Here is a 17167-nt window from a genome sequence, read left to right on the forward strand (position 1 = left end):
AATTTTTAAATGCTGGTCAGGAGAGACTATTTTACCTGTTTTAATTTCCATTCATTGTATACACTGTTTTTAATCTCGGGTACTGTAGCAATGGGTGCCATATAAGAACCATGATTAGATAAGGCCAGTGTTTTTGGGGTGTGAAGTCTATTCAGGCCCTAATCCTACAATTGGATCTGTGTAGTGGAGCCCCACTGAAGTCATTGGGGCCCCACATGAGGGCAGGAAGTCTGTCCTTGCAGATTCAAGTGCAACATCACAGTCTTGGCATGTTTGGAAGGTAACTTTTATTATTATTTGGATTTAGCTTATTTCATTTTTCTGTTTCAAAGCCATGCTAGGGAAAGCAGATACAGGACAGCTATTAGATTCTATGTGGCACTGCTCATTTGTAAAGGAAGAAAATCTAACTAACTAAATTGAATCACTGTTGTAAATACCAAATTAAAAAGCCTTAGCAATGTATATGCTAGTACTATCTGTGTAACTAGCATCACAACGTGTGGCTGTAAGAGAGAGGTTTTTACTAAAAATTAAAGTATTATGAAAAAGCTATAGCCAGGGTTCCAAAGTTTAACACAGAAGACCTGTTTTCCTATCAAATAGGAATGTAGCAGACTTCTATGACAAATAAGGAATTTGAATAAATTGTTGGGAATGCCTTCAACATTAAACTGTGGCGAACAAATTTAATGGACAGAGGAGAATATGACCTGTCAGGCAGGGTTTCTGTTTCAAATCAGGCAGAAGGTACTTATGTCCCAGAATGGTAGAAAGGAAAGGGTTTTATTTCTCTGTTTGTCAGTTCTCTGATGACCACCCTTCTGTTTGTCCTTCCTCTCCTGCCCCTATTAGTTTATGGGCATCTTTTTCTCTCTTTCCTTTGTATGTATTTGTACAAGTCTCCCTTTTCATTGGTTCCTTTTGTTTGGTGTGTATCCTTCTGTCTCTCACCTGCGGTTACCACCTTTGGGACTCAGTCCTATGGGACAAAAATGTTACACATCACAACACCTAACTGTCGTGCTGCATGTAAGACGTTTTTCCTTCTATGTGAACTAAATTGTACTTTTGTTGTTGGGATTTGTTAGGTGTATTGCCAACACTTAGTTACATGGTAGAGCCACACAATTCAGAACTGCCCTGTGCAATTTTGGGTGGATGGCTACCCTTTGATCTTTCCCTACATGATGTCATGTACTTGCTTTGTGTGTATGTTCTTTCTCCTCTAGAGGCTGATCCACAAAGAGGATGAGACCTGATATTACTGTCAGGTACATATATTTACCTAAATTTCTAATATACCAGAAAAGGCCCCTATCTTCCATTCTAAGCATCTCACAATAAATTTAAAAAACAGTTAGTTAAATAACAAATTAATCCAGCAGCTGTAACAGCAGCACACCCCAACAAAACCCTCTTCTCCACAATAATTAGACCCCATCAAGACTCAACATCCTTAGAAGCGTGAGTGAATAGAGAAGTCATTCATAGGGCATGCCTTGAAAATCCCCAAATCTGGGGTGATATCCTGCCCTACTGAAGTCATTGGGAGTTTTGTCATTGACTTTGATGAGGATGAAATTTGATACCTGGACTTCTTCAGACTGGGGGGTGAAGTGGGGCCTCATATGAATACGGCTATACCACCAACCACTTCTCTTTTATATTGAGGGGCTCCAGCTCACATTATCCTTTCTAGAGGCCGGTTTTGAGGCCTTGAAGACTCAAGATTCTAGTCTTGTTTCCCTGGGCATGTGACTTCTGTGTTGATTGTGTCTGTTGTCTGTAGCACATGGCTTTATTTCTATGCATTTCTCTCTCCCCTTTGGTTATGTATGTTTCTTTCTTCCTCTCACACAGAACAGCCTGAAATAAGGCAGAAATGCAACTCTTCTCCCACTGCATCCTCAGTGGTAAAGGGAGATTATCATTTTGCTCTGTCAGACATGTGCGTTTGGCCATGTTACAGGCTTCAGAATGATACTGAGGCTCCATAGCAATTGTACTACTGTTTGGCAGTAGAAGAAAAAAAGACAGTATCTCTCTTTTACACACACACACCTGCATGAGAATGAGCAGGTGCACACACACACATTTGGGCGCTTCTTCCATCCAGTTCTCTTCAGGCTGGATGGAAACTTTCTATAGATTTCAAACAGTTTCTAATTTTCTGCATTCAGCTGGTTTTCCATTGTACATCATTTCACCAGACAAATATCTCAGTTTAATAGTTAACAAGATTTAACAATAGGACCGAGTGTTGAAAGTAAGCTGAAGTGTGCAGGTATACGTTACTCTGACGTGGTGGTGAGTTTGGATCACAGGAGGATTCCTCATGCTGTCCTGTGAGACCACACACAATGCTGTGGAAATACGTCTGCTACTCCAGCACCTCTTATGCTTCTTGCTTATAACCACCTCACCACAAATATGTGTCTATGAAAGCAACAAGCCAACATCTCCCATCTCCAAGTGCCTGCACTATATTAAGGTAGAATACCCCATACCAGCCACACTAGAATGAAAGAGACAGTCAGGCACACATACATACTTCTTCCTCTTCAATGTATCTCCACCTGGTGCTGTAACCCTGGGTAACTATCCACTTCTACTACCACATGCTGTAGCTGTTGTAGCATTACAGGTTCCTCTCCATAGCACAGGTTTCAGAGTAGCAGCCATGTTAGTCTGTATCCGCAAAAAGAACAGGAGGACTTGTGACACCTTAGAGACTAACCAATTTATGAGAGCATGAGCTTTCGTGAGCTACAGCTCACTTCAGTAACCTACTGTACTGCAAGTGGATGCACTTAACCCTTCTGTTGCAGACTGATATTTTTCTGGCTTTCAGACATAACATCACTTGGGCACAGATGCAGTCAGGGCAAATGATAATCAACTCCTACTTGGCTGACTAGGGGAAAAGATGTGGGAGGACTTAGTGAAAGAAAAACAGGATTCCCATGATTATTTTAAATTCCTTGCTTGCTGAAAAGAATTGGGGTGACTCTCCTGAGGCAACACATGCCAGGTTCCCTCTGGGATAATGTCATATTGATTCTTTTGTTTGTGGTTATTACTTTTGGACGTCATTATCCAGGTAGCCTGTTTTTTCCCTAGCATCAATAAATACATGGTATGAATTTTGGGAATCATATTGTGTCTGTGTAAGAGTGGTAAGTCCTGAATACTTAACAGGAAAGAAAATGTATAGTGTTCCCTGTATATTACACTTCAAGACACTATTCTGACAAGACAGGCTGGTAGACAATTGATATACTTTGTCACCAAAATTCAGCGGAAACATCTTCAGGGTTTAATTTGATGACAAAGAAGGAGGCAGTTTTGGAGGAGTATTGTTGAAAATCAAAGTACTGTGATATGTTTCCATAGGACACTGTTGAATATTGGCTAAGTAATAATAATAATTCCTACCAGGGCAGTCAGTACAGAATGATAATGCCCTTATTTATTATTTTATATTTGTGGCCAGTACAGTGCTTTAAAGCATACAATAAATTGTAGGAGATTATCACAGCTGTTCCTTGTTTTAACAGGTCAGAATATGGTAGTTTATGCTAGACGACTGGCAGGATTTTGAGATAAAAATTATATTAGGACAATAATAGGGATGCTACTTTGGATAGAAGGGTACTTGAATTTAGTTTGTCTTCTGATTTTAAAAACAAACATTTACACTCTTCACAAGCTATTGAGCTGTACTACAACAGCAGTGTCTTAGCCCGTTTGAAAAGCTCAGGTCTCACAGACAGAAATACATTGCTGCCAGTCTGGAAACAAAAAATAAAGATCAAACATCCATATTTGTGGATTCATTAGATCCCATGAAGTAAAAAAGAAAAATAATCTTGTGAAGGGGGAAAATTCTATTAAAACGCAATAAACACAACACAAAAACCACACAGTACAAGACCCTTTCTACATAAGCTTACTCTTGATAAATGGAGTTAAATAATGACCCACATCCCAATTTATTTACCCATGGATTGAGGAAAGTTACAAAACCCAAAAAGAGTGACTCCGTATGCAGTGTTGAACCAAAGAATGGTGAACCGTGGAATTTTTTATGCAATTGTTAACTTTGTTATTGGCACCTAAATATCCTGGTGATTGATGCATTAGTGATACTGATGGATCACACAGCACTTAACTGATCTACATGTCCATATCCCTTTCCTGTTAAAGATAGTTGTGAATGCCGATGGAGGGTATGTTATGATCCCATCTATTTATAGTAGCATAATTCCCATTTTAAAGCACTTTTATTATGTTACAGTAGCATGGGAACCAAGCAAATATATAAGTCCTACGTAATATATTTGAAAAATCCATTATATTTATAAAAACTCTATGGAATGGATTATGGTTTAACAATCTACCCAGAGCATGGGCCAGCATGCAGCTGTAACCCAGGAATAGCTCAGGAAAATAATAATCTAGTGGGGGGTAGTAATCTGGTATTTACTCCAGTGATGGCTCAGCTGAGGTGGTTTGAACATTTTGGGGGGAAAGACGGAAGCTAAGGCTCCATCCGTGCCTTGCCCTTCTCTGCCCACCTGCAGGGAGTAACAGGCTTGCAGTATATGCTTAGCACGGCATGTCCAGATTCAAAATAGGCCTAGGAAGGCCATATAAGCATCAGGGGAAGTCTTGCTCTCCCTTAGAGCCCTGCATGGACAGACAGCCTGGGCTGCAATCTGATGCTATAATCATATCAGCAGCATACACAGCATCACCAAAGTGTAATTTCGAAAGAACTGAAACGAGAATAAAACAAGGAAACAAAATTCTACAGATGATTGAAGTACCATTGTTTCTTAAAAATATATATCTTTTGCTAGACAAGGACATGGGGTTTGTTTGTTTTTTTTAATTAAAACTTTTCATTTAAAATGACATCCCAGACAGGTTTCTGTGATCTATCATGAAGAAAAAAAATCTTTAACCAGTGACAGAATTTACCTTAAAGCAATGTAGAGTGTAATTGTCCTACAGATAATAGAATAACTTCACTATAAACAGGTCATTACATAAACAGAACTGCAATTAGTACATTGTATATTTTAATGGGTAAGGCCTAAAATAAACCATCAGCTAGTTTGAAAAAAAGAGAGAACGAGAGAGCAAGTAAGTTGCAGAAGCTATTTTTCACAGCTGTGGTGTCATAATTAACTCCAGCATAAAACTTCACTTGTAGCTGTGGCTTTTGGGTCTGGGAACCCCCCTGGAGGCTCCCCAAACCTGCAAAATGGGCAGCAAATTAATAAAGAGTGGGGTGTGTGTGTTAAAACATGAATTATATACCCCAAGCTGTGTGTGAACATGAATTATATACCCTAAGCAGAGCAACCTACAATCAGAGCATTCTATAATCAAAGACAGAAGAGAGCAGAAGACTATACGAACTCCACTAGGAAGAATGCATCCAATGAAGTGAGCTGTAGCTCACAAAAGCTTATGCTCAAATAAATTTGTTAGTCTCTAAGGTGCCATAAGTACTCCTTTTCTTTTTGCTAATTTACCCAGGCAGTGCTTACATATTATGGAGATGTGTTCTATAGAAAATCTTATTAGGAACTGGGCCTTTAAAAATATGTGCTGCATAGAAATTACCCTCATAACCCTACTCAGCACTCTGTAGGTGCATGATCATGCACCACTGAAGTCAGTGGGAGCTTTCCCATTCCATGGGTGCAGGATCTGACCTATGTGCAGAAATCAGGGACAGTGAGCTGAGAACCTGAACTCTACTGCCCTCTAAAGGGTCGTGTTGATTATGCAGCTCAAAGATCTTTGTAGCAGCTTGCTTAGCCTGGTAAGAGTGGTGTTAAGGGGGTTTCAGAGTAACAGCCGTGTTAGTCTGTATTCGCAAAAAGAAAAGGAGTACTTGTGGCACCTTAGAGACTAACCAATTTATTTGAGCATGAGCTTTCGTGAGCTACAGCTCACTTCATCACTATGCTTTGAGGGCATAATGGGATGAGCATGGGAGGGATCCACTTTTACGTAGTCTCTGGAGAGAAAAAGGAAGAGATTACCCCCTCCCCAAGACCTGGGTTCTTGCTCAGATTACCAAGATGATGAGGGCTTCTTGAGAACAGAACAGGAGGTTGAGAGGGGTGGTTTGGTTTGGTTTTCCAGTTCCAGGCTCCTGTACCAAATGTATTTGGGAGGTTCTTGGACGGTTTGGGTGTGCTCCTAAAAGAAGAGCAGAGCCCTCCTCCCCAAGGTGAAAACAGTTCAGCTCAATCACAGAAAGTCTGGATACAGCTTGGCTATGCCAAAAACAAGGGAGCTAATTTTCTTGAAGGCAACAGCCCTCCCAAATCTCTTCCTTACAAGGTCTCATGCTGCTATGGCAACAGTTGCCATAGCCTACTATTTATTCTTCCCAGGTTGAGTCCTTTCCTCTTTGACATCAGAGTTTTGAAATATTAAATATTAAAATAATACTGATCTACTTTTTTCTAACCAGGGACATTTAGAGTGTTGTACCTTTAAGTATCTGGTCAAATCCCAGTTACCCATAGAACACACAACAGCCAACTTCAATGTGGGACTAGGAAAAAAATTACCTCCGCTCTTTTATTAGCTTTAACTACTTTGATCATTATCTCTGTACAAAGCCTATAAACATAGAAATAAAACTTGTTTTTTTTCACTGCACTGTATGTTAGAAATTATCTGTTTTGGAAACAAACCTGACAGTGGACAGGAAAGAAAGTTTTAAAATCTTCCAAAGCAGGTGTGGAAGCTGCCTCCTTGTGAGGTTCCTTACAAGGTGGCTGTCACGGCCATTAAAAGCTGCAGAAATGCAGTACAAGGAATGTACAAAAAGTGCAAGATATTGGACTAGATGGTCCATTGGTCTAATAATCCAGTTTGGCAATTCCTGTGTCCCCATATGAAGCTTCCTTTTCTAGCTCTTTATTTTCACCAGGAACAGGACTAAATATGCTCGTCATGGTCATTGGACCACTATAATTTTTTGTGCAGGTGTATAATATTTGAGGATGAAGAGGAACGATTTCTCTAGTGGGTGACTTATTTGAAATGTTAGAAGAAGCCCAGAGGGAGATAGTTCAGAGCTTGATCCTGTTCCCATTCAAGTCAGTGAAAAAACTCCCATTGACCTAGTGGGGCAGGATCAAGTCCTTAGTGAGTACATAGCCCCAGGTGAGGTGACCAAGAGTGCATATTAAATTAAACGAGCCGGTCATATAGCTCTATTGGTTTATTACGTGGCTGAAATTTATCACATGGATATATATCACCAAACTGGCCTGTGCCTTGTTCCGGGGGTGTGCGTGCAATCACTGACTATCGTATTCTATCCTATAGCTCTCTACATACTTAATCTGTCTCCCACTTTCCTCTTATACCAAATCTATTTACTCTTCCTCTTGTCTTGCTCTCTTCACATTCAAACTGAAGCTGTAGCCTGTTACTTATTTTCTTTCTTTCTTTCTTTCTTCAGTACTGGTCATGTGCCTACCTCACATAGTTCTTGTTCTTGTAGCTTCTTTGTAACTCCAACTCTTGCTTTGGGCCTCTTGGCCATCTTCTTCTGTCCTCTTTACCTTTTTATACTGCGTCCATCCTCTGTTTTTGTCCTATGTATAGGTCAACATCAAAGACAATGAAGCCAGTCACTTGCCACCTCTGATTAATTTGCATACTTCATTCCTTTTAGCTGAAGTGAAGCAAGTCTGGAGGAGGGAGATAGGCAGACATAGAAATAGTCAGACATAAAGACATTTTCAAGGTCAAGAGAGCTCTATGGAATAACTTAATCAAAAAGCCAAGACCTTACTGCACCGCTACAGTGCTCTTCAGTGACACCATCCACGTCAAAACTGGTAAGGAAACAGCAGTGTCTTTCCCTGGGAATTCATTCATTAATTCAGACATTCAGACAGATTCCAGAAATTACAGTGTATATATAACATATAATTGAGTATAACAAAAGCCCAACTTGCAGCTAGCAGAAGAGTTCTGTTTCATGAGGTTGATGACATGAGAGGGCTATAGTTTGGTGACATTTTAGCCTCGAAAGATGAATATTTTTAAGTGATTAAAAACACAAGGCATTTTATACAGCATTTTAACCAACAACTGCAATATTAGAGTAGCTGTGAAACATTGTATTGTTTGGTAGCTAGGAAAGAGAGGGGGTTTTAAACATATATAGTATGTGTGAGAGTGTGTATCTGTGGACACGTGTGTATCCTTGCATATGCATTAGGGTTACCAGACAGCAAGTATGAAAAATCGGGACGGGGGTGGGGAGTAATAGGAGCTTATATAAGAAAAAGACCCCCAAATTGGGACTGTCCCTATAAAACTGGGACATCTGGTCACTTTAATATGCATGCACAGAATAAGGCTTACAGATAAACATATGAGACCAAGATATATTTCCATCAAGTAGTTTTGGTGATAGCCACTCTTGTGACTTGTCCCTAAACGCCTCAAGATGTATCTTTGTTGTACTACATTGCTACCTAGTTCATATTTATTTTAATAATGCATAAGTTCTCTTTCTCTTTGGCATACCATCTGTTTACATTCTGTATTCCAAAATAGCTCTCTGTATCCTAGCACGGTAAGATAGGAGGTGAGATATTCAAAGCTGCCTAGGGGATTCTGTCTTTAATGGAAGATATGTGTCTAAGTCTCTTTGAAACTGCTTGGAAAAATCTCAGTCATAGCTACTAATGGGATCTTTGGTATTGGAGATTTTCTAGATTTCCATACGTTATTTCCTCCTTTTCAACACAGGCTTACGATATGTTTTATGTTACTTACACATACAATGGGTATTGCTTTGTTGCATGTAGCTCAAAGGTTAGCCCAGGATGGACAAACAGGAAATACTTGAGATATCATTATTATATTGAAATATGCTTTCTTGTCTGTCGCCTTTCCTCTTTAGCCCTTCTGACTTGGATACTCCCACTCATCCATGCTCAAGAATGCTCACCCCTGCCATTCCACAATTAGCCATATTTCTCTGCATGACAGTATATTTATTTTTAACCTTCCCCCCGATTTACCCCTCCTTTGCTTATTTCAACAACAGTGACTTGAGTTTACAAAACTCCCCTTGTGGTTTCAGTATGTGCAATAAAACATGGATCACTGTATACAAAACAAAATATAAAAGACAGTGATTAGGAACAACTGAGCGGCATGAGAGACATATATTTCTCTAACCCGCTTCTCAGTTCCATCGTTGACTGACATTTGGAGAAAACAATTGGAGGTGAGAGGTGCCCATGTGCCCAACATATCAAGGTTGAAATTAGGGCAAGTCAAAGATGAGCCCAATCCCTTTAGAATATGAGGAAGGAATACAACAATAAACAAGCAATAGGTATGTTTGGGCTATTCTCCTAAGAGCTTTAAAAGTGAAAAGAATGTTTAAATCAATGAAGATCTTTACAAGGAACAGGGTAAAGATTTCAAGATTGGAATAATGTGTTCAACTGTCACCGTGGCTGCTGCATTCTGGATGACTTCCGTTCTGTGCATTGGTGACTTGCATAGATTCATAGATTCCAATGCCAGAAGGGACCATTTTGATCATCTAGTCTGACCTTAGATATCTCACGGGCCTTTGAATTTCCCCAAAATAATTCCTAAAAGATATTCTCTAGGAATTATTTTGGGGGAAACTCAAATTAAAAATTGCAAGTGATGGAGAATCCACCACGACCCTTGGTAAATTGTTCCAATGGTAATTGTCCTAAATTTATGCCTCCTCCCCTGAGCGCGCCACGTTTCCCCTCCTTCCCCGTCCCTCCCAGAGCTTGCTACAGTTGTTTGGCGGCGGCAAGTGCTGAGAGTGAGGGAGGAGCGGAGATGCGGTGTGCTGGGAGGAAGCAGAGGAAGAGGTGAGGCAGAGGTGGAGGTGAGGCGGAGGAGCGGGGCGGGGCGGGGAGCTTGGCTGCCGGTGGGTGCAGAGCACCCACTAATTTTCCCCCGTGGGTTCTCTAGCTCCGGAGCACCCACAGAGTCGCCGCCTATGCTCCTGGAGTCTATCACTATAAGGCATGTTTTCTAATCTTTTAATCATTTTCATGGCTCTTCTCATAACCCTCTCTAATTTATCAACATTCTTGAATTGTGGAGCCCAGAAATGGACACAGTATTCAAGCAGCGGTTGCTCCAGTGCTAAGGACAGAGGTAAAATAACCTCCTTACTCCTACTCGAGATACCCCTGTTTAAGTATCCAAGCATTGCATTAGCCCTTTTGTCCACAGTGTTGCACTGGAAACTCATGTTCACCTGATTATTCACCATCACCCCCAAATCTTTTTCAGAGTAAGATTTAAAATATGAGCTGCATAATATGTGCCTTGCATGTATAACATGTACATGGAAATGGGAAATTACAATACTCATGGCTCCTTTTTCATTTCCTTCCCCGCCTTCCCTTCACTCCCCACTTCTTTTACACCAATTCCACCTTCCCCAGGGGTCAAATGCTGAGCTCCTGTTAGGCACTGGGGGCGTGGCTGAGTAAATTATAAATGAAGTGTGAGTCAGCCCAGTAGCACTAATTTATTTTGCAATTAAAGAGTGTTTACACAGTGAATGTTGGGGGCACTCTTTGATGTTCCATGAGCTACACAGTCGTGGGAATAGGAGGCATGAGTAGCCTGCATGTGAAATGCCATTCAGCCAAGTGGATCAAAGGGGAAAACAGGCCGGATGGATTCCTTAGATCTACCTCTGAGCACTTGATACATGGCCCTTCCCCATCTCACTGTCCCACTTCAGATCAGCAAAGCTGATGGGGGGGTCCCATTTTAATCACTCCCTACATCAGTAAGCAGCAACTGACTGAATAACAACCTTGGGATATGACCCACTGGGAGGGTTGTGTTGGGGAGAGAATATCCCTGCTGCTGTTAAGGGAGAGGAGGGCCAGAGGAGGGAAGGAAAGATATTAAAAGAAATAATTGACTAGAAGCTACTTTTTAGTGGGGGGGGGGTTACAGATTGAGCTTTCCTTAGAGGCAAGGAGGGGCAGAGGAAATTAAGTGGACCTAATGCACCGGAGGTTGTATGGGTGTAACTGAGTAGAATTTGGCCTGGGATGAATGTCCTGTACAATTTGGGTGAGTTACAGTTACTGTGGGAACCTGAACTTATCAGTAAGTGGCTTTTGTGCATTGAAGGCCAGATTTTCAAAAGTGCTCAGCCCCTGACAGCTGCCGTTGCGAGACTAATGGTCAGATCTCCAGTGCAGCTCAGCATGCTGAATCTGGTCTCAATTGTATTTTCTGGTACTGAAAAAATCTTGTGAATATCTGGTCCTAAAATTTCTAATCTTTAATGTTTCTTTTCTTTCAAAAAGGTGGAGTGGAGGCGAGAGAGAGAAACTGAATTGGTTAGCTCTGTTTAATGGTTAGCTTTTAAGTAATCCAGTCAGCTTTGAAATTCAGACCTCCTTGAGGTGAACACAGTAGGGCAGGATGAGTTCCTCCTTGGACCGCTACTGTTATTTGACTGAAGTCAGTTTTTTACAAGGCCAATTTAAAAAAGCAGCAGGCTACTACACATTGGCTTACCTTGCGACAGTTCTGTCTTTGAATTGGCAGGACGGTGAAACTTAAGTTTTCAGAAAATGGCAGAATCCAGGGAAGATTGCAGAGAGATCTGAAAAGAGGGGAATCCTAATTTTTTTCACATACTATTTTTTTCTGTCTCTAATTTCAAAGACATAAATACAGTGAAGGATTTTTGTGTGTAGGGTTCAGCGAGATACGTACAGTTTTCTTTGTGTTAATTGTCCATGCTGATTACCTTTGAAGGTCTTGATCCAAGAATAAAAATAGTTCAATGATCTGAACCCAGTTCTAGTCCTAAAGGGCTTTAGAAACCAAGTGCACCGCTTAATGTAGTACACTTGTCAGGCTTTGCTCATGGGAGGCTTAGCACTGAGCCAAAAGGGATGTTGCAAATCCTGATTTAGGTGCATTTGCCAGTAGTGTGGGAAGTTTATACAGCATGGAACAACTTCTACCCTCATTGAAACCTGGGAAACTCCAGTGTAGCCCCAAGTGTCCACATTATACTTAACTCGTAAGTACTGCTATCTTTAGCACGTTTTCTTGAGCACTAATCTTCGTCTAAGGTTTTGTCTAAACTAGCACTTTTGTTGGCAGCACCTTTGTTGGTCAGGAGTGTGAAAAGACACCGCCCACCGACATAAGTTTCACCACAAAAGCGCCGGTGTGGACAGTGCTATGTTGGCAGCAGAGTGCTTCCCGCCAATATAGCTACTGTTGCTTGTTGGGGGTGGTTTAATTGTGCCGGCAGCAGAGCTGTCTCCCACCGGTGTAGAGCAGCTACTCAGGAGACCTTACAGTGGTCTTGCAAGTGTACCTTGCAGCAGTACAACTGTGCCACTGTAAGGTCTGTAGTGTAGACGTAGCCTGATTCACGCAAATATTTGAGCCAAATGATCTGCATTGTCCAGTTGAAAATACCAATTAACATCAATATAACAAAGCAGAAAATAGGGGGGGAATCTCTCTGTTTCATTCTATTCAGAGGGATTTCTTCACTCCTTGAGCTGGAATTTTGAAACTCTGTGTGGTATTTTATCAATTAATTACCTATATGTTGGGTTTTTTTCCCCTCCACGAACCATGACTTTCCTTTGTCTGTTTTTCTTATGAGTATGGTCTTGTTTGTTTCCTATAAAGAAGGTTCACAGTTAGGGAAGAATGTAACTTTTGTCATATGACAGTCATTAGATCAGATGGCACTTTTTCAACACTCCTAACTTCAGTTTAAATTCTTGTTGTCAATGTCACGTAGAGGAACCAAAATAAAACGAGGAAAGGGTCTTCAAAGGTTTTTTCAAAGGATTAAATATGTTTTGCTAAGAAGAAACATGTACCTTTTTTAACGTTGCTGTTTGGGGAGGGCTCTAGTTCTGAAAATGCATTGACAGCTCTTGTATATAGGGCGTTGGAGCATGGCCCCTCCAAACTACACAAGTGCGTGCAGGTGCATACACACTTACCTCTGTGTGTGTGTAACTATATACAAATCCCAAACGCAGCAAGTCTATACCAGGGTGTTCTTCTCCACTGCTCCTGCGGCGCATGTGCAGTTATGATTTCCAAGGTCTGACAGGAGACGAAACCGTGGTAAACCGTGGTGATTTTCACTGGGATTTGGGGAGCTGGATTCACCATCCAAGCCATAGGCTGTGGTGGCTGTAGGTCGCTCTAACGTATTGCTCTCTAACTGCCTCATGTAGACGGTCCCGGCACAGTCTAAAATGTACCTGGTTCACATTGGTGTAGTCCTCTTTCGAACAGGATTATGTTAGCGTGCTCTTGGTACCTTTTAGAGGGCAGCAGCAGGGTCTGCATGGGGCAGATATTATTGTAGTTCCTAGGAGCCCCAGTCCTGGACCAGGACCCCATTGTGCTAAGCACTACACAAACACAACCATTTGTATGCGTGTAGAGATTCATTTATATGCATCTACTGTGCAAATAAACCTCTGTACACCTACATATAGAGTATGTGTGTTATGTTTGTTACTGGTGGAATATTCTAGACCTATATAGCGGTGTCAGTAATCTGCAGTACTGAGGTCCAGAATATACAGATGTGTATAGTGTATATACACAGCCTTGGAATACACATGCACATGTACACAGACTCCTCTTTTCGGCCAGTGCTGGAGCTGCTGCTGCTGCTGCTTCAGTCTCTGCTGCTGTTAGCCTCAGAGTGAATGAGAGAGGATGCAGAACCAAGTAGCTGTCGTCCATTAGACCAGTGGGGCTCACCAAGGATGTTGTGTGGTGTCTACTGGCCACATCGGGGATGGGCAACTCCCAGTACAAGCTCCAACGCTACCCAAGAAGAAAATACAAAGGTATGGGGAGTAGGGACGTCTGTGCCCTTAGTAACAAACAGCCAGGTTGAGCAGCAGGCCCTGCTTTGGGGCTGGACTGCTGCTTTGCTGCTGAATTTGTGGCTGTAGTCAAGGAGCTGCAGCTATGAGTCAGAGGTGAAATTATTTTTAGAAGGTTCCCTTTTAGTAATGTTTAGACTGAAGATCTTCAGAGTGCAGAGGAGCGTTTGCAATGTTTATGCTGTGTGCTAGCAAGCTGGCTTCCTTGCACCAGTCTTGTCTGCTGGCCGAGGGCTTTTGCTGCAGCATCCTCTTCAGCAGTTAGGTAAGGGATGTAAACGTAGTGACAAGGTGAATTATGTATGCTGGGGAATGTTATGGATGTATCTATGCACTGTCCATGCCGGTAATTACAAACTATAGAGCCCCTTGGGATGAAAATAAACCTGATTTCAGAATGGCAGTTTTGTGGCCTGATCTCCAGCAAATACAGGGTTAATAAATTCAGGTGACAGTTTTTTGTAAGAAGCTACACAGGCTTCAGCATCACTTTGGTCCTGTAGATGACCTCATCCCAGGTAGTTCCTATTCAGAATTATTTTTTGTACAGTAGTAGAGTTGGAGTCAGGTTCTGATGATGTCACATTTGGGGGAGGAGGGGGAGATAGATTGCAGTTCTAATGCAACATGGATACAGAAAACCACCAGAGAGGGCCATCTGCTTTATGAAAGAAGAGGAAAAAGGCAGAACCCAAAAGAGATTGTTTCTCTCACTATTGCTTCAAACATGAAGACTGTTTGCCTGCTTGAAATCTACCTTTAAATGGAGCTGGCTCTGTAATGTATTATGCATAATAAGGTTAGAACTATTATGATTTCTTAGGGGACAGAATATTGTAGCTTTAAAGTAGATTCTATTGGGGATACTGTACAAGACTTCAAAGAAATGAATTTGCTGTCCTGCATTGACACAAATTGGACTGGTCAGCTGCAGAACCCAGAACTCGGATGGGACTGGTTCAGTAGCCAATGCAGGGGTGAGAGGAGCAGCTTGAGCTGTTTTAGCAAGTGAATGGGAATGTGAATGGGGATAGGTGGGGGAAAGAATCAGCAGTGATGTCATTTTTAACTAATTCCTCACACAGCTGGTGAATGAAGTTAGAAGAAAAACCTGCAGTCCCAGAACGATTCTCAGCATTGACTAGAGATTCTAAATTACTGAGAATCCTCACAATGGTAATTTATTTTCACTCCTATGCAGAGCAGTTCTTGTAGTCCTTTATTTTTGGGTCAAGCAAAGGCCATATTTTTTTTCTCTGTGCTGTGAGGTTTTGATTTCAGTGTTTGTCTGGTTTTCAAAATGCCTTTTTAGTTTATTTGAAGTTTTGCCTTGCTAGTAGTGGATTTTTATCTGTTGTGTGAATCCTTGTCATTGCATGCAAGAGTTTAGAATGCAGCATTTATGCTACTAGCCAGAAATGGAGATTCAGAGGTTGCCAGGCACAGAGCTCCCTGCAAAGGAAATTGTGTACTTTTCAAATCACTCGTGGAAGGGAAAGGGCTCAGGTATTTTGTCGCATTTAATGCTGATGTAAAAGGAAGGAAGACTCATTCATCTATGCAGACAACATTTGAATCTTCCTTTGGAGACTTCTGTTTTTGTTTTGAAAGCCAGTTTTTATTGGGAGGGATTTCACTGTAATGGAACGGGATGCAAAATGTGAACATAAAATGGGCTTTTCTAATGGTCTGAGAGAAGAATTTTGAATACCATGCATTAACCCTTTCATTACTGGTCCCTCCACCAGGCCCGCCCTGTTGCTGTCTTTCAGAGAAATCAGTGGAATGTTAGGCTGTCCCTCAGACATGCAGCAGCACAGACGGGTTTTTCTGCTTGCTTTTCTGCTTGGAATCTTCAGCCGCAATCAGGCTGTGTTTGGTGGTGGTTGTTTTTTTTTTTAATAAAAGCCATTAAGAAAATTCCATAAAGGGTAAAATAATCTGGCCAAGATGGTGGACAATTATTAAGTGATGCTGCTATTTCAAATATTTTGCTACTTGTGTAATTCTTGCAGTTTATCTTGGGTCAGTGCTTTGTTTTCATATTATTTGGTCTGAAGGCAGAGATAGCCATGCTTAAAAGTCAGCTTGGCTATGGTAATCATCGAGCGTTCCCCTCCTGTACTTCCACTCACCAGTGGATAAGACTTGCCTGCCTTTTACTCGACAGAAGCACTGAGATTACTAATCAAACAAGGCCTGTTTCTTGCTTACTAGGAACTTGTGGCATATCTGTGATAGGTTTTAGTGCCATTCAGGTTATGATGGCAACAGTGAGTGAGAAGTTTGGGGGTTTTGGTTCAAGAATTCAGAAGACAGTGAGAAAAATTGAGAGCACAGTGTGCAATAATGCTGATTGACAAATACGATGCTGTATTTACAGAGAATATTAATGGCTGTAACGGATTGGGAAATTTGTTGCGAGCTGTGAACAAGCTTGGAATGAGGAATGTCAGGGAGGCATAAGGTTCCTTTTACAGTCTATTATGACTTAAGGTCATTTTGAACTCCTCCTCCTGCAACGTCATGGTGCACTGGGAAAGCAAATCCACTATTTCCTCCCTTCTCCCACCCCAGCTGCACCTTCAGTATGGTTCCTATGGAATGGGCAAGTCTTGAAAGCAAAAGCAGTGTTTTAAAAGTGTCACTTAAATCTCAGTCCAGTCTTCAGATTACAAGAACTCTGTTTTATCTAGGTACATGCCTCTTTGTCACTGGTATTAGAAAGTACTTATGGGGTTATTTTTAGGGGGGGGGGGAAGTGTGCACGGGATTGGTGGTGAAATGGGTGACTTGCAGTGCTGAGATAATGGGCTTGGCATATGGAGACTTCCACCTCTGTGTTGCTAGACTGAATTTGCTGCCTATGCTGGCCTGTGGATAGAGAACTTCATTCTTTAGTGATTTCCATGTGACACCCTTCACTAGCAGAAAATTAATTCATTTAGAATAGAGAGAGAAAACTATGGGTCTGGGGTGAGCATTGCTTTATCCTGCTTAGCTGAGGGACCTGTGTGTGACTTGCAGCAACAATGCCCAAGTCCTCACACTGGCCCCCCCCAGCACGCCTCACCCCCGTTCAGAGGATTCCACCCCCCAAGATGAGCATGGTTCAGCCCAAGACCTTCCTACTGAAACTGTCCACAGAGGCGTCTGGTAATGTCAGGATGGTGGGTGGTTTTCATGAAGTGGAG

The 17167-nt window shown here is 41.6% G+C and overlaps 1 protein-coding gene across 4 annotated transcripts in view; it reads left to right on the top strand.

Annotated features, from left to right (window-relative positions):
* The window catches only part of NHS (NHS actin remodeling regulator), a 335527-nt gene that overhangs the window by 253497 nt on the left and 64863 nt on the right, over positions 1–17167 (top strand). The window contains exon 1 of one of the 4 annotated variants that reach the window (XM_048861980.2): positions 13784–13934. The exons of the other annotated variants lie outside the window; for them this stretch is intronic. Within the exon in view, the coding sequence (XP_048717937.1) occupies positions 13883–13934 (52 nt within the window). The 5' untranslated portion in view covers positions 13784–13882. Of the gene's footprint in view, positions 1–13783; positions 13935–17167 lie in introns of those variants that run through there. 4 annotated transcript variants of the gene reach the window in all.

Source organism: Caretta caretta, chromosome 1, assembly GCF_965140235.1.
Source record: "Caretta caretta isolate rCarCar2 chromosome 1, rCarCar1.hap1, whole genome shotgun sequence".
Classification (NCBI taxonomy): domain Eukaryota; kingdom Metazoa; phylum Chordata; order Testudines; family Cheloniidae; genus Caretta; species Caretta caretta.